Raw genomic sequence first — 27,472 nt, 5'->3', positions numbered from 1 at the left:
CACCTCTAAAATAATTAGGTTTTCAGCTACAAAACTTACTGAAGCAGCTGATCAGGGCTTCTGGGGTGGCTTGCCAGACGGTAAATCCTGACTAACATGCACGGTGGATGCGGTGCCTTTGGTGTCGTGAAGCTGCCGTCCGTCTCATCGAACCCAGGTGGTGCTGTTGACTCGCTTTCTTCATGTTCGGCTGAGCCTCAGCGCCAGACAAATGCAGACTGGTAGATTGTATCTGTGTATCAGCTGGAAGCTGCAGAGCAGGAAAACATGAGTGATTCCCGATTAGCACAGATAGGACCTGGCTGTGTCTACCCCCGGGAGAGCACCTCGGTGGAGACCACTCCATGGTCTCTGGTGCCGTCTGGGAGCTGCTGCCGCCTCTTGGCAAAAGATGCTGTTTTGGTGCATCTGCTCTGGCCGGGGAGGGGAAAGCAGTGCAGCACCCTGACGGGGGCTGCCGGCAGCACCCTGGGGCTGCTCTGCCTTGGTGCTCACACAGTAGCTGCCTTTCGTGGTTCTCGGTCTCATCTAAAGCCTTACAGCAACGCAATCTGCTCTTGTCTTCACCTGAGCTCTGAGAAGTGAATTAAACTTGAGTTTTGTGGAGAGATTCATTAGAAAAGACTGACCCTAGATGCTACACTGCTTTTTGCAGTGTATTGGTTTCTCTGACGATACCAAAAAATAGACAAGRAAACACTCCTTTTTCTTTCCATTAAAAGCAGTCATAAAAGTGTCCTTCTTTTCCAACTGTCTTCATCCAAATCATTCTTGATTACAGTTTATTATAGTAATCAAAAGTATTACTGTCTCATAGTTTGTTAAAAGTACCTATTGAATCATGGTGTTAAGGGTGAGATACTTCAAAAACTCTTAGAAATAGTTGTTCATCGTGGTTTTACCAAAACTTTGAAAAGTTAAGTAAATTCCATAATTGTTCAGTGTTAGCAAACAGACAAGAGGGTTCCCTTTAATGTGTTTTTACACAATTTTATTCTAATTAGGTGTTCCTTTTTCACTTGGTTTGAAACACTAGGCTGGTTTCCAGCAGGCRGTGGCCTTGTTGCGTAGCACAGCCCTTCTCCGCTGGCCGGAGCAACGTGCTGCTCCGTCCCAGGGCTGTCGCTGCAGCRGACCCGAACTGCCGGTGCGGTTGGTTGTGTTGTCTGCACAGGCAGTAGCTGAACTCTTCCAGGCCGTTACTTGAGTGGTGTAAGCCAGGCAGGTGTAACAGCATCTCTAGAGCTTCTTGCTGGAATGTGCGTGGGGCGAAATGAATGTCTCGGACGGAAGATATTAATGCTTTTCATGGAGATTTTTCCCCCAACTTCACAAGCACGCGTCCGTGGCGTGCAGGCCCCTGCCTCTCGTTTGAAGCACTCTTGGAGTCACCTACACAATTCTTTATTTAGGGCTGGTGTATTTAGCTGTATGATGTCTCTGAAGGCTAAGGCTGTCGTGTTCACATCATGTGCTTGGCTAAGTCTTTTCTCCGGGCTCAGCTATTAAAAGACTGCGGGATGGTAGTCTCTGCTACTTAATTGCTTTCACCAGCGAGCGACGCTATAAGATTAAAGCTAAAAACAGCTAGCGAAGGAAAGCCCAGGCTGTGTCCAGGTTGACATGGTGGGTGCTCGGGCGCCTTGCGGCACGTGTGCYGTTCCTGTCGGGTTAGGCAGGTTGCTTAGCCTGGGGCACGGACAGCCGCTCTTCCACACCTGGGGGCCCTTCACTGTTATGCTTCTACAATTTAAGGATTTTTGCCTTGCCTTTTTTTGCCTTTTGTCTGACTAAATTTAGTAAGCGTGCTCTGAAGCACTGTCTTTGTGAAAAGGGAAGCTACATAAAGCATTCAAAATGGTCCTTGCTGGTTTCTGGGGAGCCTTGGGATGCTTTATCCCTGGATTAGCATGGTGCAGTGGGGGGAGGTGACTCCCAGCGGTGGCACAAGCAGGAGTGCAGCCATCCAGCACGGGTAAGCTCAAGAAGGACCTTAAAGTACCCTTACCGTGTACAGTCTGTAGTATTTCAGCCTTGCAGACCCATCCTCTAAGGAAAGCAGTCGGTCTTTCTCTAAAAGAGCTTGCTAGGTTCCTCTCTGGGCGAGGTGTTGCCGTTGGAGCTGACATCTCGTACAGAACCGCAYGTCCTGCTGGACAGGTTGTTCTCATGCTGGGTTTCCTCCTCCTTTTGTATGCTGTGAGCCTGACTGCAAACAYTTAAGGGGGGGCTGGACACTTGTTCTCTTGGTAGAACCAGGACACTTGTTACTAATGATAAACTGAGGCAATTAAAATCGTCTTGCAAAAGGCCAGCAGCAAAGCCAACACGGGTTTTATAACACAAATTACATCATGGCCTCTAATGAGGCTAGTGCGCTCTCGGAAGAGATGTTCAAGTGTCTTTGGTGCTCAGCAGCATGAGCCCTGCTGCCAGCGGATGTGTTCTCCCGAATCCTTTGGGGGCCTTGGAAAGATTCCTGTTTGCGTGTGTCTGAAAAGCCATCAGCAGAGACCTCCTGAGTTAGTGGCGTTAGTTCCCACAGAAGCGTTCGTGCTTCTTTGTGCCTTGTGTTCAGTCCCAGGAGCTCCGTGGAGGCTTGGGGCAGCGACCTGTGAGGCTGTTACAGATGCCAGCATCCTTGATGGTGGCTGCATTACCATGGCCCACCAAGCCAGGAGGACGGGAGGCTCCAGCCAGACCTTGGGAAGTTTGACTGGAGAGAGCTTAAGATATTCAGCATGTTGAAACACAGAAATCAAACCCACAGCACTTAGTGAATTTAGGAAACCCTAAACTTCAGACTTGACATTGGTAGCACAGCGYCAGCCGTTAACAGCGTGGTGTGTGCTGAAGGACTGGACATTGTTGCTCTGGGAACTCAACCACTCTCAGTCTAAAACACCTGCATGTTTGGGATGCTCATACACATCTTTTTCCATATAAATGTGTTTTTGATGATTGAAAGAAAAGGGGCTTTGTTTTGGAGCTGGTGGTGGTGCTTAGCAGCTCAGTTGGCCTTCTGTTAAGTCATTGCAAATAAAGCTCCAAGGGACTCAGAGATAACGTCAGCCCATCCTCTGCCTGCAGGCAAGGCCATCTCTGCTTGTCCTGCTGCCTCTGTTTGTCCAACCTGTTCTAAAAAGCCTCCAACCATGGAGATTTCACAGTTCTCCCAGGCAGTTTATTTCAGCGTTTTGCTCATTGCCCTCTCGGGCTTTTTTTTGTGCTATCTAAGCTAGGTTTTTCTGTGCTATAAGATAAGCCCTTTGCTTCTTGTCCTGTCTGCAGTGCACACAGAGAACATGCTGCTCCTTCTCTCCTTAGAGTTTTATGTGCTTGAAGATCACCTTTTCTTCCTTTACTATTTTTTCCCTCTATCTAAACAAACTCAGTTCCTTCAATCTTTCTTTGCAGGTTGTATTTTCTAGCCCTTAYGTCTCCAACAGTCCTCCTCTTCCTGCTCTTCTCAAGAGAAGCCACCAACCATTTCCAGTGGGTAGYGCTGGGCTGGTGACATTGGGGGTAACCCGATGTCACAGCTCCTTGGGGACATCATTGCTATTTGTGGAGGATTCAGGTTTCATGGGACGTGAAAGTCCRTGTCAATCCACATGGTCCTAAGCAACAGGGAAGCCTGAACCCTACTGTGGTCCTCAGACCTCGCGGTTTTGGCTCTTTTACTGCCACAGGTAACCTCAACACACAGACATCAGCATGTCACCAGTACAGTAGCTCTCTAGYGCTAATTTTAGCTACTGAGAGCCAGGTAAGTTGTGTTTAATTGTCTRTCGCACCAGCAGGTGCGCTGGGCAGTGGTCCTGGCCCTGCTGAAGCTGTCGAGGACGGTGCACACACCRAACCGGCGGCGGTGGGGCCGGAGCACGCTGCTGCGCACGCCGTGCCGTGCCTGAGCTGATCTGCGCGTGCCCAAACGAGGGACGTGCTCAGAGAGGCCGAAGTTAGTAAATACGTGAAYGCAAATTATACCGGTAACTGGGAGACTGGAACGTCAACAAGTCATCTGAGTCTGTATTTTCCTGTGGGTACGTCTACTTTAAAAGTTTAATGTTATTTTTCCTGTCCTGTCTTCAATCTTTTTATTTATTTTTTTTTTCAGACGTAGGCTGCGTGCTGATCCCCGCTCCGGGCTGAGGCCCTTCTCCGCGCCGCCGCCGCCTCCCTGCCGTGCCGCAGGGCTGCTGCGTCCTGCCACGGCCCGGCAGAAAGGATCGAGGAGCCCCGGGCAGGAGGCTGCCGCAACTGATGTATCGATATATCAATATCTCCATATTATCACCACAGAGAATATTAAAAAAAAATTCCATCAAAATAATGCTACTGAATAAGCCCTGTGAAAGTATTAGACACCAACACACACACACATACTGAGTGCATTTTAATGAATGCATCTTTYGCTATAAAATTGTACATTACATACTATGTATGCATGTATTCTCTAAAAGTATGGTTTTTGTGTGTGGGGGGAGAGAGAGAATTATATATATATTATGCAAAGCATTTAAAAATGAAAAAAAATAATAAATTGATATATATTAGAAGGAAAATACTGCCTCATAAACACCATTTTTATGAGTCTAGGGTAAATACTATGTGTCCATGCACACATTATTTATAATGTATACCTTTATAGTGTATAAAAATGTGTAAAAGTGGTGTGTGTGTGTGTGTGTGTGTGTGTGTATATACACTACCATGTCCTATTTTTATATATAATAATACGTAATATATATAACACAATTATATGTACATAATACATAATTATATCATTTTCTGTAAACATGAGGAAAAAATAAATATTGAAAGAACTAAACTAGAACTGGCTGTACTACAGTTAGACTCGTGTAACCTAAACGTACAGCTAGCGTGTGGGTCTGCCCGCAGTAACTCTCCCCTGCTCCTCTGCCCTGTTCCCTCCCTCGCTCCCTCCGTCCAGCCCTGGGCACCCCCCCGAGCTCCGATGCACCAAGCAAGCACGCTGTTGAGAGAAGAAAAAAATTTAAAAGTTTATTAAACATTAAGAATAACAGACAAAAAAAAATTGGGTTGAAAAGCATACAGGATGCAATCCATTTCATGTCATACATTTAATTTGATCTTATCTGTTAAACTTGTATTTAAACAGATGCTGTCTTGTGGTGTTGCCAGAAATACAATGGTTGATCACTTGTAAGTTTTGATACACATAAGTTTTTTTTTCTTCACATTAAAAAAAAAAGCGCAACAAAAATAAATGCACATCTCTAGTGTAAATCACATGCAAAAATAGTTTTAAAAAGTAATAATTGGGGCTGTTACAAACCCACAAAGGCAAGAAATTCAAATATCTTGGGGAGGGGGCTGCTTTGGCTCTACTTAACTCAGCAAAYTTACTTACAGCTTCTGCAGAGTTATATAATCGTTGTGCATGCATGTATAGACACAACCCAGTGAGTAAGCTTAATGTCCAGCTCAGATGCCATCCTTTCCTTTTGAATTTCTTGCTTTTGCGGATTCAAGTCAGAACTTTAATCCTGTGGTGCTAGATTTACTGACTCTGGCACCACGCCACAAAAAAAAAGAAAAATCCCAAGCCCTCCCGCCATACACTTTCCCAAGCAGATTCCCGAGGTGCTAGGATTCAYAAATGTCTCAAATTCAATTTATTATTTTAGAGGGCTTTTCTTTTTAAACAAAAATGCACTTTTAAGTTTCAGGAAAAAAAAAGCATTTTACCAATGCTTACTGTTTAATCAAGGTCAGCAAATTATTTAGAGACACTATTAATTATTCTGCAAATATATATATTTCTATTTTTATAAAATTATAATTTGATAGACCTATGAGCTCCTTTACGAGCAACAAAGCCATCAGAGGCCTGATGATCCCAGCTAAACTGTCCTTACGAACTGAAAACGAGATGACAAATCTCTATCTATCTATCTATCTATCTATTTATTTATTTATTACTGTTATTCTGGGGAGACATCCTGGTTGGAAAACCTGTTTTTTTTTTCCCAAGTTTTATCCTACACATATTTCTCTCTCTCTCTTTCTCCCTCTCTCGCTCTTTTTTTTTTTTTTTTTTTGAAGAAAAGTGAGCTTTTCAGTTGAGCTAGGGTACCTAACCCTCACAGTAAAAGAGGTGAGTGGCTAAAAGTCCTGCGCTGTGGATTAATACACCCCTGATACCTGCCTTATACAGATTATCACCTCCTACCCCTTCCCTGCCCAAAAGAAACAAAATAATCCTCTATAATTTTTTTCCAAGCTGCCTTTTATGTTTTAATGAACGTTTTGTGGTCACAATGTAACCCATTAATGGGTCTAGCTATTTACACACCAGCTAACGATACCACACCCCCAATTTCTGTCATTTAAGTATCACCCCAAGAATAATCACAGCAATGGCAATTATAATGCTGTGGCAATTGGCTATGWTGCTGCTGAAAGTGTATCCACGGTAGTGGCTGGCTAACTGAACCCTGCCACTGGCAAAAACCTATGCCAAAGAAAAAAGAAAAAAAGGTTTCTTTCATAGTCGATATAGCAGATATACTGACTTGTATCAAACACTTTCAGCTTCATTTCTCTACCCTTGCATCCARCGGCTTATACTGACCTTTAGAAAATAACTTGCTACACTTTTTAAACTTTGCTGCAGCACATGGAAATTCAATGCACTGAATAAATGGTCCACAGGCAAGCACTGCACATTACGGGACACTGACAAGTCGGGTACATTTGAGGAAAAAAAAAATACTGGAAAAATGCCGTTGATGCAAGGGTATGTTTAATGCTGAACAAAATGTTGAGTCCTCTGTAACAATCTCCTGAAGCTTGAATAATGATTTAATGGAATGAACAACCTTTCTATTTGAAAATAATGTCAAAACACTTTTAGAAAACTGTGAGCAAGACATGTAGCACCGTATTTTCCTCACATGTTAAATAAACATATGCGGTACATACAAATGTATAAATGAACAGAGCTATTCATAAAAAAAAAGAATTCAGCTGGAAACAAATTCTAGCAGCAGCAGCAGATTAGAAATGAATGTGAGTTTTTTTGTACTACATATTATTTTTCTGCCTTTATAAAATATTGTATTRTCCAATCAAGAGCTGATTAAAATGTGTTGTGCTTTCTTCTTGTTAAACAGCTGTTTCTCATGGAAAATAATAAAGTCTCTCTTTTCTAGTAATATGGAACTCCTGGAAAGCCATATTACTTCCATAAAAATTTAATTTAAAGCACAAAACATACTGATGTGCCAGTGGTAGGCTTAAAATAGTAAAGATTTTTTTTTTWAAAAAAGAAAAACTTAAGCATTTCCTTTCTGTACAATATTGGAGAATATATATCTTTGCTATATATTTTAAACATGGAATAGCGTTTTCTTTTTGCTATATATAATATATGTCTTTCAAAATACATTGTCAGTATTTGTACTTGAAAAATACTGTACAAAACGAACATACTATAATTATTCTGTATAAACTTTTTACATTTTATAATATCTATTCTTTTGGTCTATAGTAAACATTTAATTGATTGGATTAACCACAGTATATGACAACACCATCCCCTTCTGAAATACACCAGTGTCTCTTACATTCATTTTTCAGAAGTCCACTTTATATTAGAACACGTGTTCAAAAGCAAATAGAGAGATTAAAACATAATAAAGTTCAGAACCATCAGTTCATGTCACACTCAAAACAACAATCACTAGGAAAGATGGGCTTTGCAAACCAGTGACTTCTTCTAACTGAATAAAAGTGATTTTTTTTTTTAAACAGCAAGATATAATCCACAGAAAATATATTACAAAACATGGGAAAAAAACAACTGAATTCAGATATTTATTTAATTTTTAATCACAAAATGGAACTTGACGAAATGCAAAACTAACTGAAAACAAAAAAAGCCCCTCTGATTTCAACATCGGATCTGATTTGATACTATTAAGTTTGTTCTTGTTTCAACTAATTATCCTGCTTCTTACACATGCGCTCCCTGCAGCAGGGATACAGTTAGCATGCTCACATTAACGTGTCTTTTATGTCCTAATTTTTTTTGTTAAAGACATTAAAACTCCTGTTGGGTAGGGAAACCATCCTACGTCCACTAGGAACACCCGGGCAGCATGCGTGCTAGCGTACAATAGGATTATTGCTTCAGGTACAGACAGTGCAAAATACACACTCTGTGGTCTAKCAATAGTACTCCTAGCTATCTGGGGTCTGTGGAAAGAAAAGGAACCTTAATAGCTATAGATAAGCCATTATGGGGTCTATAATGAGTATAGCTAACTCAGTCTAACAGCACTTTAAATCTGAGACAATTATCACCAAAACTTAAAATACAACAAAAGCAATCTATAAATTAATATTTCTGCAGTGTAGCACTAAATTATTATTTGTGCACTTTATTAGCATGTTAACTTTTCTGATTAGACATACTTAAACAACAGCTTGTTACTCTCGAAAAACTGAGATCTACTTTTTTTTTCTTTTTTCTTTTTTTTTCCTTTTTTTACAATTTATACTGGGATCTTTCCAAGTAAATCAGGAGGATGGAACTGGTTACAATAACATAAAAACCCTAATCTGAAGCAGCACTGAAAAAAATATAATAAAAAGCTTACTATGGCGGTTCTCAACAGTCCAGGTAAAAATGTGGCACCCTTTGAAGAGGGCTTCATAAAAATGGGAAGTGCTGAGATGCGTGCGCACACACAGATACACACACGCACGCACAGATACACAAGCACACWCACAAGCGCGCACACACACACATATACAGACGTGTGAACACACGTGTGCACACATACGCAGATACACACATACGCAAACAAAAAAATAAAGTAAGTCAGTTTTGTTTCTGCTTCTGGTAAAGTGCTGAAGACAGAAAGGTTGGTTTGGGTGTGGTGCTATCAAACAGGAAACACATTGTCCATCTATTCAAATGCCAACCTGCAACAAAAAAAAAAAAAAAAGAAAAAAAGAAAAAAGAAAAAACCCACTTCCCCCCCTTGAATTTACAGGGGGCCGTGTCGAGCTTCGTACTTGGCAAGAACGTTCTTGCATTTGCCCAGCTCTTTCCGTAAGTCAGCCACCTCTTGGCGGAGTGCTGAGTTCTCCTTTTCCAGAAACGAGGCGCGGATGGCGATCTGGTTTTCCTTCAGGCGGCGGGCATCCCTCGATCGCTTAGCAGCCATGTTGTTCTTTCTGCGCCTTGCCCAGTATTTGTCATCCTGCTCATTAAACACAGAAAGAAACAAACAAAGTATTAGATTTCAGTAAACTGAGCAGCCACCGCGATCTACCCTTAGCCACAGTCTCTGGCTTGGCAGTGACTTCACATCACATATTTTGGTGGCCATGGCCTATTTTACTTGCATGGCCCACTGAACCCTGACAATGCCAGCTCATGCTGAGACAAAAGTTATAGATTTACATGGCACAATCCATTCAGCAAGCACAGAGATCTGCCCTGCCCATACTTCTGTCAAAATGTTTACACTAACCCCATCATCCTATTGACTGAATTCCTCCAAGGAAAAAGGAAGCCACATTCCCGTGGTACAATTCAGCTCACATCTACCCTGACCTAGTTAGCACACCCACCTTTGCGTGCGATGACTCATTCTCTGCCAGTTGCTGAGGTAGTACTAATGTGCTATACTGTTCTTTTACTYCTTGTGTATGTCCCTGCACACCTTCCTCGCCAGCCTGGTTCATTCTGTTTGTTGGTATCATCCATTTCCTCTATTTTTCATCTCTCTCCCTCTCTATCCAAAGCTGTTTGGTTACACAGCCCAAAAGGACTCTTGCCTTGTCAAGCAAGTCACTGGCAGAGGATTTTTTGGCATTACTTTATAGTTGATTGAGGAATAGCAAAACAAGGACGACTGACTATTTTAGTACCATCCACAAAAGATTTGCACAAAAGGTTTTTGTCACGTAGCCATGAAAAGAAAAAGTATTATTTGCCAGAAAAAAGTACGTATCACCTCTAAGTTCTGTGGTTCCCAAAGTGTTATCCCTGCAGACTTGCCTCTGGGAGTTCACCTTAGCTGTACTCATGCATCARAGGCTGTAAATCACTATGTACTTTCACCTGATTTTTCCAGCTTCCAAATAAAGTGGCCTTCAGCAAAATGGCAGCTTCAGTGCTGCTTTGATCTAAGCTAAACTGAATTAAGTTCTAACAGTTAAGAGCAACTGAGCGAGTAGAAACTGTGCAGAATCCCTTAAAAAAAGTGAAATTCAGTCCTCTGCAGAGTAAGACTAATACAGTCATTCAACCCCACTCAAACTGCCTGGTCAAGCCATAYAGGTCAAAATTCCCCTCTCAGAGTCATCCAGCCTATTTCTATTTGCTTGAGCGTGGCTCTCTTGTTTCAGCGAGAGTGTGCTGTAGCACAGCACCACTTCCAGTGTGAGATCAAGGAAGCATCTGTTTCTAGGTTGCACTGAACAGACAAATGCTCCACCACTTATCTGTCTTCCAGCACAAAGCATGCCAGGCCTAACACAGCTGTTCTGCACTTTCTGCCACTGCTGGTACAATGCAAGAGTAAAACGATTGCTGGAAGTATTATATGCCTGTTTCGTACTAATTTAGCTTAAGAAGGTGTGCAGCAATGATGATTTGGATCCAAGGTATCTCTAAATTGCCTTTCACCTGTACTTAGGTAGGACCCCCCAAAAATCCTCTTAAAAACAAGCATGCAGCAAAACACTATGACCCAAATCTTGTTTATAATTTCCCATCTCATTCCACTCCATAAAAATCAGCTTTATGCAATTTATTAGTGTGCCACCTGGGCTTCATCCATCTTTATTTTAACAAATTGCTACGGCAAATCCCTTAATCCAGGCCTGAAAGAGGTAAGGCTGGCATTTCAGAATCACATGCAACCCAGAGACGATTGACTGATCTAATCTGCTTACCCTCCCCTAGAACTCAACAGCCACTCCACATGCCAGGATAGGAGCAGCACTTGGGTCAAGCACTTTGAAAGGAGTCAAGGGCAACTGATGTGATTATCTCAGAGAAACTAGGGACCCTGAAATTCTAGTTCAGTCTTAGACTGCAAACTTACAGACTCTACTGTTGCCTACAAGACACTGACATTTGCCACCTGTGATATGAAATAGTCCAAGGGATCTTTGGCAAAAGTTTGCTTTGACATATAAGGATACTTAGGAGATAGCACAAAATAACAAATGGAGCTAACCRGAGTGGACCCATTGGAGCAGGCACACTCTGCCTTTCCATACACCTATGGAGCCATTTCCATATTGAACACCTTTCTTTAGACAGACCTCCTAGCACACTGTAATATCAGTGGAACATCACCGGTAGTAAAATTTGCCTGGGATAGTTATGACGTGGTGCGGATGAGTCTTCTTGAACRAAGGCTGAGGATATCACAAACAAAGGAAAAGCAGCAAATCACCTGAATACTACTGGAATTGTGATTTCTGTGCTTTTAATTTGGATGACATTATCCTTAGGGATAAAAACAGAAATAGCATCAACGTCTTTTCCTAATGCTATCAATCTGGTGTAAACACATGGTATCCCAGTGTCTTTGGGTGCAGAGCCAAAGATTCCCACCAGTTCCAACAAGCTTTCAGTCTGTGCCTTGGGGGCAGCAGCAACAGCAGAATGAAATTCTGACCACCTCTGATGATGGAATTCACATACTAGGAATAGAAKTTTGAAAACAATGAAAATTTTCAGAGTTATCTGATACACTAAATCAGCTGATCAATTAATTCTGCTCTGAGAATTCTTTACTGTTCACATCTCGAAAACAGTGAAAAGCATAGAAGAGGGTGCTCTTTCCTTTTAGTTATTGTATTATTGCATTATATAGTTAAATATTGTCTTAAAATACACTTCTTGGCAGTGTTTTCARTACTTCCTTCATAGATGTATGTTTACTGACATACGATTTTCTCTGTAGATACTCTGTCAGACAGAACTGCCAAACTTCAATTAGAGGCTGTAATCCTATCTCCAGTATTTCAGAAGGCTACTTGCAGGCCTTTTTCAAATACCTTTTTAAAAAGTGAATTTAATTCGAATGTCTTAGGACCTTGATATCATTCCACCCCTGTGACAATGAAAAATCCGGCCTTCACGGTGCCTTAGTATCACTTCTAATGTCTTGGCTTTCTCACAGCAGGTTTCCAAATGCTGCTACAATCAAGAAAATTAACTATGACTAGTTATCTACACACAGTTCCTAAACAACAGTACGCTGGACCCATTAACATAGCCTTAGAAAGATCAAATTATGGACCTAAACTACTAAATAATTGGAATAATTCTATTCTATTTTCCTACAATTAGTTTAGGTTCTTTCACCTAGGCTCTTTCACTAATGTTTAAYGCAGTGTTTCCTCTGGTTATTAAAAACAGAGCTAAAGAAACTTCCAGATGAGATACAATATACTTCATTCTGTCCTTATCGGGGATCTGCCTGGACTACACCCTCTAAGAGATGGATTCTTCCTAGAAGAGTTTACAATCTATGCCGATGAGACAGACAGGGGTGGAGGAAAAGGAAACATGATCAAAGTGTTTCGTAAGTGGGAAATATAGGACAAAGTAACTTGTGACCTGGGTCATGCAGGAAGTTTCTGGCATACAAGGGAAATGAATATTGATCTCATGAATTTCAGCTGTTGCCTATCTCAAAAAGGATGTCTGCCCTCCAGTCTTACTTGAAGCTGTTCTAGTTTAATTCTACATCAAAGTCATATTTAGTTTGGTAGATTTGCATGAGGAAACAGAATCAGACTCCAGACTTTATTTCAGAAAACAACTGTGAGAGAGTCAATGTATGAACAACCTGGTCACCAGTCCCAATTTACCTTCAGGTCATCCGGAATGAAGACTTTGCGAGCTTTCTTAATCATCGGTTGTGGTTTCAGCTCTTCCTCAGAAAATTTGCGCTTACGAGGGTCAAACATCTCCTGGCCAGGAATACTGGAAAGAGCAAGATCTGCAGGGTCAGGTTCATAGCCAACAGGAACTTGGATAGTCTCAGGATCAATGGGACTTGGTGTGTTTCGGTTTGTTGGCAAGATCTGACCTGCAAAAATAAAAGATGAATTATAGCTATGTTTGTTAGAAGACAGACGATAAATAATGTTACTGAATACGGAGTTTAGAGGCTCTCTAAACACTTTACAAGCAATAATTCATTAAGCTTCCACATAACTTTGGTAGCTACTTTTATTAAGTATTAGAAAGTGCATTTTGTAGGGTGCATATGCAGGTCCAGACATGCTCATGACATTACATTCAGAATGGGCTCCTAATTCTGATGATTGTTAATTTTGGATACTCATCTTAGGATCACTGCATCCAACACTGAGTTCAACTAGAGTGCAGAATGCCACTCCAACCTGTGGCACTTCTTCGTTAAGATCACATCACCAAGAGCGAATCATAAGCATTGTCATTTAGCTCTGATTTACCCACTGCAATTTAATCCTTCCCAAATTTCTCATAACCAGATTTCTTCACGTACATCTTCAAGAGACCTTTGGTATAGGATCAAACAAGGTATAATGTTTGCAATATGGCAATATTTGATGAAAATATACTGTCAAGCTTCAGTGAAACACTTTACTAAGGAGGATGCTAACGTGAAATCCTACGGGTTATGTTCTAAAAGGCATTGAAAGAAACTAGCAGCATGAAAGGCTACACAGACTACTTAAAGACACTCTGCAAAAACAAAAGAACACACACACATATATATATACCACAATTGCTCTTCTATGGTACATAAAAGTTACTTRAAAGGCACCTATCACCAGAAAATAACTATTTTCCTCCCACTTATCTTTCTAAATCTTAGATGCATCTTTCAAGACCCCAGTTTTATATCATCAATTCAGGMACTATTCCTACTAATTAAAAATCAAATTTAAAATCTCAACCAAAGATTCCAAAAATAGGATCCTAAAGTCAGCTGCCTAAACATGGACTATCCCTAGGGGTAGAATTCTCAAAAGTTTTCACATTCCTTAGACGTATCATCGACTTCAGAAGAAGGACTTGTGATTGAAGTATATATTCTTTTATAATTTTGGCTTTTAGCTAATTCACTCTTAGTTAAGGATATGCTGGCTTTCATAATGACTTCACAAACATCCTGTGACTGCATAATATTTCCTTATTTGTGTCTGTATCTGTAATGTTTATGGTGTAACATGGTAATCTTTAAATGCTATTTCTAATTCCAAATCAAGGTCGTGTTAACAATGTAGTTCTTATTTTACTCTAACAGATAGTAGCAACAATATTGGAACCACACAGAAAATGCACCGGGGAATTGCACTGCACAAACCAGGGCTTACTAACAGAAAGCTTGTCTTTTGTAACACTAATTTTAAAATAGCCCTGATAAAAATCAGCTTCCAGGAAAGGCTAGTAAGGGCCTGGGAGAAGAAAAAAGGAGGATCAAAGTTCTTTGATTAAAATATATATATACATCTATACGAGAGAGACAGAGCGAGCCGAAAGATTTCAGTTTACCCTCATTGTACCAACACCAGAGTGTTTCCTCTTCTGCCTCAGGATGTGGCACGCTGCTGCCAAGAGCTTGGTGCTGAAAACTAGACATTTCCTGTTGTGCTTCATTAATAAAATCAGAAACAACAGCCTGCTCAATTCCCAGCTGAAGGGGTGGCGGTAATTCAGCCCTCTCCCGAGGGCAGGCCATGAGAGGGCGCTCCGGGCCCGGCACGGCCACCGGCYGGCCAGCTCGCCTTCGCCGGCGCCGGATGAACAGCTTTGCGTTCTTGTAACAAGGAAAACTCAAGTCAAATGTGCACCAGCAAAACGAATTAAAAGGAAAAGGCCATGGCAAAGAATACAGAGCACTAGACTTTAATTTTTCTGCGTGTAAGGTTTTCACAAGGAGGCTTTTCAGCTGTCYCTGGAGATAACTTTGATTAAATCGTGCGTTTAAAACATTGTTATGGCTTTAAAAGTGGGGTAAAAAAACAAAACAAAACAAACCCCAGACTGTTAACTATTTTAAAGCCAGCCCAAGAGGCTCAATAAACCAAGGCATTTTTGTAGCCTTGCTTTAAATGGATGACTAATCTCATTTCAACTATATGGGCTGCCAGAAACAGGCTTATTTAAAGGATTAAATGTAGGATAGCTTCCTTTGATGTTAGCACACTTGTATCAGAGAAACCAGACCTTTTCTAATGCAGAYAAATACATAGACATACACATGCCCATATCTTGCAAATTCGGTAATACGGATAGAAGTGACACAAGACTCCAGCTCAGAATGCTTCTAGAGTATTTCTGGTGAGCCTGTGGATTGTTTCTAAAAGTCAAGTGGATTGTGAAACCTACTCCTGGCTTTCTAATTGCCCTAACCAAAAAAGCCTGTATTTAAATATTGCTGAACTTCTAGATATATACATGCTACCGTTTAACTTTAATGTACACTGTTATACAATTATATGAACTCTGTAATCATTGGCCTAAAGMAATTTTGCCCAATGCAACAGCAAAAAAACCCAGGAACTTCAGAGTAATGAATTTACTCCCAGAGACCTGYCGTCACAGCTAAAGATCACAAAACTTTGCGAGATTCTCCATGCAAAAATCTCACTTTCTCTGGTCTAGAAGCTCTCATGGCTAAGGGCCTGGTCCTACAGCAAACGTCAGATGGCCTAAGTGCCAATGCAAATTTCATTCAAGGGCTAATGCTCTTCTCTCATGCAAAGCCTGAAAAAAATATGTATACTGCTAAACACAATCATCTAGAAGCCTAAAGATTATTGTGCCGTAAGATTTTTGTACACTCACAGCACAGGRACAACTCTAACCAGCTGTCTATCTGACTTAATTCTCCACTAAGTTATACTAGTGTAAATGATCAGGAACTCCACAGAGAACAACACATTTAATATGGGTATTTAAAACCCTAGGCAGAAAAAAGAGTATTTCCTTGTCCAGTGTTTTACATTAGGCAACTGCTGGCACTTTATACCTTTTTATTTATTCTATCAAGTTTTGCCAATAATACAAGCCAGGAACCTGTCTTTGTTAGTTTACTGGCTAATGGCCATAACATCTATGTGATGCTGGAACTGGTTGTAACCTAACACGACAGCGTGGGCTGCGCTGGAGTTGGCACAGCTCTTACTGCAGAAGTACAGTATGTGGCCTCATGTTACACTGCTCTCCAGCCTCCTCTCCCTCCTATGTGCACGGCACTTTAGCTGTGCATCCTTCTGCCAAATTTGTTAAGGGTGTTATTTTTATGCACTAAATTCCTCTCAATCAGAGGTAGGTCAAATAAGAACAGCAACGTGAATGTCATGTGCCTCGCAGCCAACTAATCCTCACATCAGTGAGCTTCACAGCTGTCACAACATCCAGAGAAAGACYTGGTTAACAGAGACTGTGAGGTACCAGGAATCAGCCAAGGAGGAAGCCTACAGTGCCAGTCGCTAAAGCCAGGTGAACACAAAGCCTCTCACTGCCCGGCAGCAGGGGCTAATTGCTTTGTTGCCGTCTCRGTATTATTTAAACACTCTGTACTCACAAGAGTGGCCAAATTTTCACAGCAGTGAAGTGGCTGGACTGTTTAGTGTGCTTAACTTTGTTCTCAAGGGGGGCTGCTGATTGCTAAGTGCTTTAGAAAGAACTTAGCCCCTCTATTTAAGTTGCTTAAATGAGAGCTCTTGAGCATTGAGCATTTTGGGAAATCCAGCTGCAGATCTCTGCAGCGGTGGTGGAAGCAAGCTGGGAACAATGGTTAATGGAAACTTCCCCTCATACCACCCTAGTGATGCGTCTCAACCATGGCCTGGAGAGACCGCAACTATGTCAACATTGGCCTTTTGTCTGGAGCCTTTCCCATTTGTAGAGCTCCACTGAAGCAACACCGAATATGCCAGGACAGACAGAGCTCCAGGTGTCTCCTGGCAAAGAAATCAGCAGGTTTTGACAACTCCAACAGTCAGGGCAGTCCCAGCATCTTGCCTTCATGAATGTTCTTCATGTTGCTCTGGCAGAACCTAGCAATAGCGGAAAAATTTTCAGAAAGAAAGACTTGAAAGCAATTTGGCTGTTCTAATCCTTTTAGTCCTTCTCCTCCCAGCAGAGACTGCCAGCGAGGAAGTCAAATGTAATGGCTATATTTTCAGTGTGGTTCCTTATTCTCAGAGAATGGACTGAGGCCATCCACTCGTGTCATCTAGGTCACTGAACAGCTGGTAAAAAATAGCAACTTTCAACTGCTAGCAATAGTAATTAAAACTCACAAGTACAGCAGTATCTTTACATACCTACATCAGTAAAACACAGATCAGGTATTGCAGGGTCTCAGTCATGGTATCCTGGCTTGCAGTTTCCCTCTCTTTAAACATCCTACCCACCAGCTGTGCCCGGGAGACTTAGGAGGGAAATAACCTCTTCAACTGTATCACTTGACAGGCTTTCTATTTGTATTGAAAGAGATCCCCAATGAATTATGTAGAACTCAATTCTGAGTCACTCAATTCCCATAAAAACACGTCTGATTTTTAGAAAATCTCCCTTCTCACAGCACTTCCTTACTTTTCATCAGTTCAACAGCTGGCTGGAAAACAGTGACTGAGAAAAAGAAAGGAATGGGAGGTAGAAATGTTCTAATCACAATACTTTTTTTTTTTTTTTACTCTTCTATCTTTTATACATATGTTGGAGAGAAAGAAAAGAGTTTATTAGCAGCTTGAAGATAAAATATGTGTTTGCCTATACTTTTTCTTATTGCAAATTACAGGCACTTTGGGTATGTCAGTCATACTATGTAGTATGTCAGTTAAATTGACACACAATCCTTACCTAGAGTTGCTCTAGAGAACCCTACTGCTCTGTCAATATGTTTTCCAAATCTTCTTTCCTTTTGGCAGTTGGCCAGCTATTTGGAATAGTTCTCTTACTCCAAATCACAGACTGTCCCAGACTAATCTGTGATCTATTTTTGCAGTAACTCTTTCAGCCTCTAGGCAAAGTATCTCAAACGCACAGCACAAGCCAGCATGCAGGAATCAAGACAGGCAAAAATCCTGAAAAGTAGAGAAGTAAAAGCACGAGCTGGGAGCCAGATTTGTCTAAGTACACTATCTTGTCAGGTTGCAGTTCCTGAGTTACAAAATAAACTATACTTTAACTTCATATCTAATTTTCCTACTATTAGGATGTCAGTATCTTCTTGAAACCAAAATATTTACATGCATATTGAGAGTATTATCTACACTAGCACCAAAGCAAATGCCAATGCATGCTATATGATCTTCCAGCCCTCACATGGCAGAACAAAGTCAGTCACTCTCTGCCTGGGGTGAAGACGCTCCTTCACCCTGGGTTGTATTTATGCAAGCAATCATTAGAGGGGCTTCAGTCTTCCTCTCAAGCAATGGGAGATAATGTGGATTTTGACCATATTCCAATAAGAGCAAGGCAATTCCTGTACTATCTTACACAAATTGGATTCTGCAGAATATGATGTGACTAAACATTTTCTGAGGAAAGCATATCTTGATAATAAAATGCAACCAGAACAGATTCATTGCTCCTAACATACACCAAAAGACTGGCACACAGAAATGTTTTTAAAACATGTACTTATAAAAGATATCAGCATTGTTTATGAATCTTGTGCATTTAATTATAAAAGAATTGCTGTTTCCCCTCTCAGCATTGTGTGCCTCCCGCTCTGGGCCTCTACAGTATTATTACAGGCAGGACTGGTAGTCTTATTAAGATTGTGTGACACTTCCCATTAGAGGATGCTGTCTTCAGTTCCTTAGACCTTTGCCAAATATCAACCATTCTGTTTGGATTTGTAGGCGCCAATTTATGTTTCTGCCAAAATGGTTCTACAGTTTCCCGAAAGAGGCTCAGTAAAAATACTTTCTTTTGAACCTGTTAAAAATTTCTGGCCAACTTTTCACTGAAATGTGCTAGTGGCCTGTGCATTGGAAGAGAGGGCAGCTCCAGGATCAGACACGCATTTCCCTTTTATTTGCCTTCTTAAAATCTCTCTACTTCATGCATGCTACGGCTGGATCAGAAAGAGGGAATTTGAGTAAGTGAATAGGACTAAAAACTGAGAAGGGTGAAGGAGCTGGGGAAGGCAAGGATGAGGGAGACTGGGAGCCAAAGAGGAGACGGAGAAGAGCCAGGAAGAAGGCGGTCACCTCAGCAAAGATTAGGATGAAAACATTAAGAGACTATTCTTGAAGGGAACATGGCAGGAATCTGTATTCGATCGTACACACATAGCTCCAGATTCTTGAACCCCACAGATCCTCTACTATCAGCAAATAGTGAAGCGCACTGGCAAAGTGCACTATCTCCCTTCAGCTTAGAGCAAGAGTTAGGTTGTCATCCTCTGCCTGTAACTCAGCCCAAGTGGTTGGGCTCTGGGGAGATGCTGTCAGGTCCGTTCCTGCTCATTTCCAATGTGTATGTCATAAGGGTGGCACATGAGAAAATCCAGGTTGTCTTTTCAATTTGTTTTTAAAAACAAAATGAGGAAATTACACAAGAGTTGTTTTAAGAAAACATAGTTATGGTTGCAATGATCTTTAAAATTTTGATCAYATACTGCTTTTTTCCACAGGTGCTTTCCTCATTCAGAATTCACCCATTTTCCCCATTTTGATTTATCCAAATGGTCTCCATACATTATGCCCTGATTCACCCTAGAACAGGCCTGTCTTCTGCATTCAAAAAGGGAAAAGGGAAAAAGAGGATATCATGCACTTAAAGACTGTATCACAAAGCAGACAAAGCGGTGTGGGGGGCATGCTCTCTGGGACTGTACATGTGGCCTTAGCTCTAGCATTTGTAGGCTTTTGAGGGCCTGACTTTGCAACTTCTGGATCTGGTTAGCATAATGTGTGCTTAATATGCTATGCCCACCGTGCCAATAACATTCTGCCTTTCAAAAGCAAAAAACAGACAAACGTGAGGAACTAATTTAACTTAGTGACAAGTTGTTGGGAGTAAAGACCAGGTAAAATTTATGTCTACTGGATTTAATACTCTGCCCTTGTGTTGGAAAGCTTCATACTCTGAAAACCTTACCCAGTCTTTAACGTGAGTCTTTAACGTGAGTGAAGGTAGCGCTTAATTCAGTGGGGCCCATTTCTGCCACGGGCTTGTAGCTGTTCCTTTAGTAACTAATAAAAGTCCTTCTGGAAGTGATCAGGAAATCAAACTTTTCTCCTCTCTCAAACTAGTCCCTGACAGCCAAACTGTAAGATGCCTGGATGGCGTTGTTCCGGTTCTGAACATYTTCCCTTGCCTAAGTATAACATACAGAAAGCTAGGAGTTTTTACTATTCCAGGTACAATGCACAGGGATTCATCTCGTCTTTCAAATTCCTGAAAGTCCTCTTAAATGCCTTTCTGATTTTTCCATAGGGTGTTGCTTTACTTATAGAGATAGGCCAAGATGACATTTAGTGGGGACAGGGCCAGAAGAGAAATTATAGGGGAAAATGTTCACACAGGTATTTCATTTTGATTCACACTTGGTTTAGAAATATGTTTCACTTCAGAATGCTGGATATTCACTGGTGAACTGGAGTTTCATGATGTCCTTTGGCATATCTGTCCAGGGTTCTTTAATTGGCAATTCACATATAGTAAGGTTCCTCAAAAGTACAATTCTTCTTTCCTTTCTTAAAGGGAAGGTCCCAGAGAAACATTTTGAAGCATCAGAAATTGATGAAGCATCAGAAATCTGTTCTAAAGCGGTCAAAATATTCACTTCTTTCCTTTGACAGTTACATATCCAGCTTTAATAAACCAGCCTTCAAACAGCAGACTTTAGCTGAGCCCCTCCTTTAGATAACAGCCTCATAAGGCATCCAAAAATATCCCCTCACATGGAATACCACTTTCAAAACAAAGGCAGCGCTTGTCCTCAAATCGCATTCATATTGCTGCCAATGTGCTCTGCAAGACTCCAGACCAAGTTCCTCTCACATTGTTCTATTTATTTGGCTAACGAACATCCAGGACAGCACGCTCTCAGGCGGTAAACAGGTCTTGCAAAGCCATCGTGGAATCCTGAGAGCATATGCTACCCATGACTCACRTATCTATTACCCAATTCTGGTACCCAAGCCCATCTTGCTGGGCGTGTTATCAAAACACAGCGCAGTGAGCTTTCAAATGGCATGGAAAAGCCACGTGAAACAGGTACATGTCCTCCAGCTCCCAATCAATGGCTAATGGCAATTCTGCGAGACAGCAGACACYACCAGCTGTTCTCTGAACATGTCCCTGAAAGAAAAGGGGTCACTGGGCAGAGTTACAGAATCTTGCAAATTTAGCCTTCTCTTTCCATCTGTGCTGTACATAGCACATATCTGAACTACCTGTTGCACTAGTTTTTGTTTTACGTCTTTTTCACTAGAAGAAAGTKTGTGTGTTATGTGACAAAACTAAACTGGTGCTTTGCAGAGAGTGATTTGTATAAAATGATCACATTTTTAAGAAGCAGAGATGCCAGAATGAGGACATGCTGTTCCCATAATCTTCCAAGTGAGACTTGGTACATTTTTTTTCTCTCTCTGACTTAAGCTAGGACCCTTGTACATGTTTAGGGAAAAATAATAATAAAAAAAAAAGGACCCCAAACTTGTATTTTGTTTATTATAGCCCAATAACCACAGAGGCAAAATTTGGTACTACATACTAGCTTTATGTTCAGCAAGTAAAGAAGAAAGAAAGCACAAGTATGTGGGGCTCTATCTTTTTCTTTCTCTATCAGTATATTTATCTTCACCTAAAAGTATACAAATGCATCAATCACAGCATAGTCTGAAAAATGGGTCAGAGAAGGAAAGGAACAACTAACTGAGGCTTAGGGAAAATTCCATGGGAACAGGCTGTTCCATACAGAAATTACCAGTGGGCCCATAACTACTTATTTACAGCCGCTGTATAATACAGGTTTTCATGGCATGTCAGACAGACAAAAATAGGTAGTTTCAGAAAGCAAGATGATTAAAAGAAATGATGACACTGAACACTGGGCAAGATGCTGTCTCATGAATTCACTTCTAAATGTAAGAGAGTCATTTAGCACCAGAAAATAGTGAAGAACCATCATGTCGAGGAGTTTCAGAAACCAAACCAATGCCTGAAAAGACTTCTGCACCTAAGAACTGCAGGTACATTTTAACAGAAAGATGAATAGTAAAGCAAGTAAAAACTCTCAGGTAAAAAATATCCAGTGAAAGCAATATACACCAAAATCTTTTTATTTTTATCTTAAAAAAAAGTAGCAATGAAAAAGATGGAGATGGAATATTTCTTGAAGAAATCCTGGAATCCTAATAGTTATTTTCCTTATTATGACCTGCTCTGAAACCTGTCCATATCTCTGAACTGAAACCCTGAGCACACTAAGTATGCATGTTCTGAATATTTCAGATATGCACAACCTGTGAAGATTATAAAAAATGTCAAAATTGAAATGAAAATATCCCAAGACACTAAAGTCAAACCTCCTTCCATGTCTTGGGCAATGCATTTATTGTGAGGCCTTCCAGAGGCATCTCTGCAGAAAAAAATCAGTGAAACAGAACTTGAGATTGCCATTTCTTTCAAAGTCTCTTCYTCCAATTCACAGGTAGTAAGAGATTTTACATTTATTATCACACACAACTTGGCCCACCATTGCCCATCAGAGATTTTTTTTTTTTTAATAAAATAAAATAAATAGTTTGAGGTTAATCTTGAGGCTAAAGCAAACTGGGATTTGCCTTACCAATTCACTGCTTAAGGGAGCTTTTAAACATATGTGTCTGCATCTTATAAATATACATAAACATACAAGACCGTTCACTGAAAATTATCATTAAGAGAAGTTTAAGCCAATGGCAGCCTTATTTACTGTAACAGTATTTTTAATACAGTACTTTTCTCCCAGTAACCATAGCTACAAATTTCAAAATTAGTTGCCAATCCAGATGTACCAAATAACTTTCAAACAATGTCTTGGCATTGAAACATTGCTTTAACAGAGACCCATTTACCCCCTTCGAACACAGTAAATTTCATGCAATTCTCTGCCCACCAGTGAACAAAGCCCTTTGTGGGCTGCGCTGTACTTTGCATTTCTCCACAGCCACAACAGCAAGCTCAACACCATTCTCATTCCAAACCAATGCATTTTCCCACTTCCACCACAACGTATCACTGCTCTGCAACACTATCATTTAGGGTTTATTTCAGATGGTCAAAAGTGACCGTGTACTTATCTTTGACAATTTCCATATCTGCATTGCTTATAATTTGTAGTAAAGATAATAAAGCTTTATTTTAAGCCAATTCCCACAAAAACAAGTTGACTGGACTGTTTTTGTTTGTTTGTTTTTTAATGATGGTGCTTATCTTTTATATATGGAATACCTGAGGGACAGCATAGGTATTATGGTATTTTGCTGCCCAAGGCTTTTGAAAGGACCTTCAGAGGCACCCTCAATTTTTATGTTCTGTTCTCCTTGTTCATCTCATCACCTGCACACAAAGATACTGCAGGCCTTTACAAAACTCCCAAGGTCTACAAGAGCAGGCCATGCTGAAAGAGATACCTCTGTCCTCATATGAAAGGGGAAACATCTAAGAGTTGGAAAGCATTGCAAGCTGAGGGCAGAAACAATTCATAGGCTTGGAAAATTATGTGGGTTTTACCTTTTACACTCCTGTTAACTCTGATTTTCATGAAGTAGGTGGTGTTGCTACAGCAACTGTCACATCACATCACTTCTGCTGTCTCTGTCACAGAGATCATCTTATTTTATCTTAAGCTCAGATATGCAGCTTTTCTTCTTCTATTTTAAAGCCCTCTGTATTCTGGATATAAAAAAATAAAGCAAATAGAGCTGCCCCACATAAATGCTACTTTAAAAAATGTAGCAAAGCCTTTAGAATATTTTTATTAATGCTCACTTTACAAATGCAGAAGGAATAAAGAAAACAGCATTGAACAGATTTATGGTGTTCCAGAGGCTCAAAAATAAATTAAAAGCTGGTCTCATGATAAAGATGCTTAGAGCCACCTTTAATGTATTCTTTGTACAGAAACTAACCCTGTGTTCTGGTGCACTTTACCAGAAGTAACTAGTCCATTCACAGGTGAAAACATCTCGCTTCCTCATGCCTGGGCCTATTTATGTGCACACATTCCACACAACTCACACCCAATTGAGATGACGCTACCCATCCACTGTACACAATACTCAACTCATATCTCACCTGCTTTCCTTGCAGCCTAGAAGAATTATCTACTGAAGCAGAAGTCTTAACACCCTTTAACCTGCTTCAGAACATTTGCCCTAGCAGAAAGGAATGAGGCCACCATTCCTGGCTTTGCAGCTCCCTTGCTGAGTAACCTGACAACTTCACTCTGCCTCCATTTGCCTCCATTTTACCACCCGGATAAGGTTTTCCAAGTACTTAATGCATAAGTAAGACTCGGTAAAACCCTGATGACTGAGGGAAAGGCTCTGTACAATTCTTGTTATTAACATGCATTCCCACTTGCACGCTTGCAGATCTTCCTTTAAAAATATAAAAAACAGCATGGAACAGTAGCAGATATCAGTTACTCCCTTAGGCTACTCAGGAAACTAGAGAAAGACTTACCTATAGTCAAAGATTACTTCATGGACAATCCAGCTGCTGCCAGACTGCCAATTCAAGGTCTGCCGCATCCACAGCAAAAACCACTAAACGGTTGTATCTGCTTCCTTAGAACCATTTCCAGGATCTTTCTAAAATAATCAACCCAGTCACCAACTTGCACTTCATTTTTATGAAGACAGGTCTTGTCAGCTGGGAATCTGCCTACATGGACCTAATCAGATGGCAAGAATCATATCTTGCATACCTGGTTAAAGGCTACATATGCAATTAAGATACCAAACAACCTTCCCGTTTTTTYAGTGATTTGCAAACTTGTATCTCAGTGTCTGAATACACAGACACTTGGACTGTGTATTATTTGACAGTTGTTCTTTAGCTCTATTTCCTTGAGAAATGAGGTTTGTGTGATCATGCTCTGCACCCATCTATTTTCTTTCTAACCACCTGTGAAACTGCTGGCGAATTTCATACAAATTTTGCAGAGGTGTATTGGTCTCAAATATACATTACTTCCTTTCCACAAGCTTTGTGAAAACAATATAAATGAAAGAAATTATTACTTCCCTGACTGAAGGAAGGCCTCATATGCCTCATTATATATCAGAATATTCACAGAGATTCTGCTGCTCATGGAACCAAGTCTTCAGGCAGGTAGTAGGAAGGAAAAGGACAGTGTTAACCAAATTATTATTGTAATTTGGAGTATCTTTCCACCTCACCCTACCTACTCATTTACTATTTCCAGTAATCATGAGCAAAATCATTTATCAACTGCACTGTCACTTGACAATCTTTTTGATTCATGGAATCTGAATTCCACCAGACACATCTGGTATTGACAGCCATCAAAATAGTCATGTACATGCCCTGTCTTAAAAATCAATGCTGAAGACAATCAGATGTGAACAAACATGGAAGCCACCTGGTATCATGTGAGCATATATTTTTTCTTATAATATGCAGAGAAAATCAGAGCTCCATTAGAAAGAGCTTTTTACATTATTCTGCAGCACTTACTATGCATGAAAGCAACTAGCCTTCCATCCAAGACATAGTAGGAATGTGTTTGGGAATCAACAATACGCTCTAGCAGCAATGAAATATTGGGGGGGGGTGTCCTTTTTCTTTTCTTTTTTTTTTTGGCATAGGTTTCCTTAAAATGCAAGACAAAAAATTAGGTGAAGAACCATGAGGAGGACTCAGCTAAAAATTCAAGTGCTCCAGATTTATGCTAGAAACAGCCTGCCTCTGCCCACTTGAGGGATATGCAGCAATACATAACTCTGTATTTGTGGGATCAGACCCCTTCTAGCTCTCTTTCCTCCTTCTCTCATTGCTGCTATTTCCGTGTCAAGAATGCACACAGTCACACTGAAGCTTGGGGATGAGTGGGTTAACTTTGCAAAGAAAAAATAYTCTGTAAGAGAAACACCTTTCCTCTTTCTGCTTAACTGGATAATTGGTTAACAGGAACCTGCTTGATGAGTTTTAGCAGCTCCTAGAGATCAGGCAAGGCTGTTTCTGAGAGCGGCTAAAGCTGCTGACTGTATAAACATCTTTAGTTGATCAACAGGGTACCCCTCACTAAGGTTGTTTTTTTACAGCTAAGACTTGCAGAAGGTAATGAAGGTGTTTCTATACCAAGGGCTCATCCAAACCCAGTACGAACAGGGCACTGGACTATTTTAGGCGGAATATTTTATAGACTTATGGACATAAAACTGTCTTACGGACAGAATAAACAGACAATTTCCAAAATGGTTAGGTGAATGAAAAAAAGACTACGTAATTCTCACTGCAATGGAAAGAGAATAACAGCAAGTTTCTAAAGAATAAACAGCTGCTGTTCTAGTTATTTAAGCAGTTAAGAAAATTCTAGTCCTAAAGGTTCATGTGACAAAGGGTTTCACCGGATCTGTACAGTCCTCTGGGCCTTTTACTCAACACTATCTCTCTATAATGCAAATGTTTTCYTCAAGTAATTAGTGATTTTGAGTTCAGTTGTCTAAAGGCAAAGTACAAGAGGATTGATTTTCACACAGAGATTATATTGTATTATATGAGTACATATGCGCATGAGTTAAAAAAAAAAAGGAAAGAAAAGACAATAAAACCTAGTAAAATCTTGCTTTAAATTCAAAACTCCACCTAGCCATAATTGTATACCAAAGCACCATCTATAGTAATTAGTGCAAAGTGTTGCAAAAGATTCACTCCGCGTAGTCACCTTTGTCTGTATTTATTCATCTTGATGTTTCTATAACTAAAAGCTGTAACTGACAAACGGACATTTATATAAGCCACAGTTTAACATCAAGGACCAAGTTCTCCCTCCCTAAAGCTCTGCCAGTCAACACCAGCCATCAATCTCACCACAGGGTCCTTTYTTCCACGTCGCTCTCCCTTCTGAGGAAGCAGGAGAAATTAAGAGATGTCTCTAAATATACATTCATTGTAAAGAACAATGCAAAGATTTGAGGAAAAATATTTCAGCCTTTGCCAATATTCATCTGCTCAGACACAGCTCAAAGCAGCTTGATAAAGCAAGCACAAGAACTGACTTCCAGCCTGAGTGCTGTATATATGAAACGAACAACAACAAARTTTCAGGAGAGATGTCCTCTCACAAAGTAACTAGAACTGCCCCCAAACACTTCTGCTTGCAATTCTGTTTAGTACCCCTTCCCCAAGTATTTTTTGTTTTCTGTACTATTTCCTTCATAYAAGGGTGCTATCAGAGATTTTGGGTTT

At 40.6% G+C, this 27,472-nt stretch overlaps 1 protein-coding gene across 2 annotated transcripts in view; it reads right to left on the bottom strand.

The window, feature by feature from the left end:
* Nucleotides 1-5,296: 5,296 nt before the first annotated feature.
* The window catches only part of HLF (HLF transcription factor, PAR bZIP family member), a 36,604-nt gene continuing 14,428 nt past the window's right edge, over nucleotides 5,297-27,472 (bottom strand). Inside the window, exons 3-4 of one of the 2 annotated variants that reach the window (XM_085304633.1) lie at nucleotides 12,898-13,118; nucleotides 5,297-9,263 (exon numbers count right to left, since the gene is read on the bottom strand). In XM_085304633.1, coding sequence (XP_085160759.1) covers nucleotides 9,045-9,263; nucleotides 12,898-13,118 — 440 coding nt within the window. In that variant the 3' untranslated portion in view covers nucleotides 5,297-9,044. The remainder of the gene's footprint in view (nucleotides 9,264-12,897; nucleotides 13,119-27,472) is intronic. The other variant, XM_085304634.1, reaches the window with a different exon arrangement.

This window comes from Rhea americana, unplaced genomic scaffold, assembly GCF_003343005.1.
Source record: "Rhea americana isolate MKP2758 unplaced genomic scaffold, rheAme1 scaffold_21, whole genome shotgun sequence".
Taxonomy (NCBI): domain Eukaryota; kingdom Metazoa; phylum Chordata; class Aves; order Rheiformes; family Rheidae; genus Rhea; species Rhea americana.
Note: the sequence above shows the minus strand (reverse complement) of the source record. Positions and strands in the feature narration are given on the sequence as shown.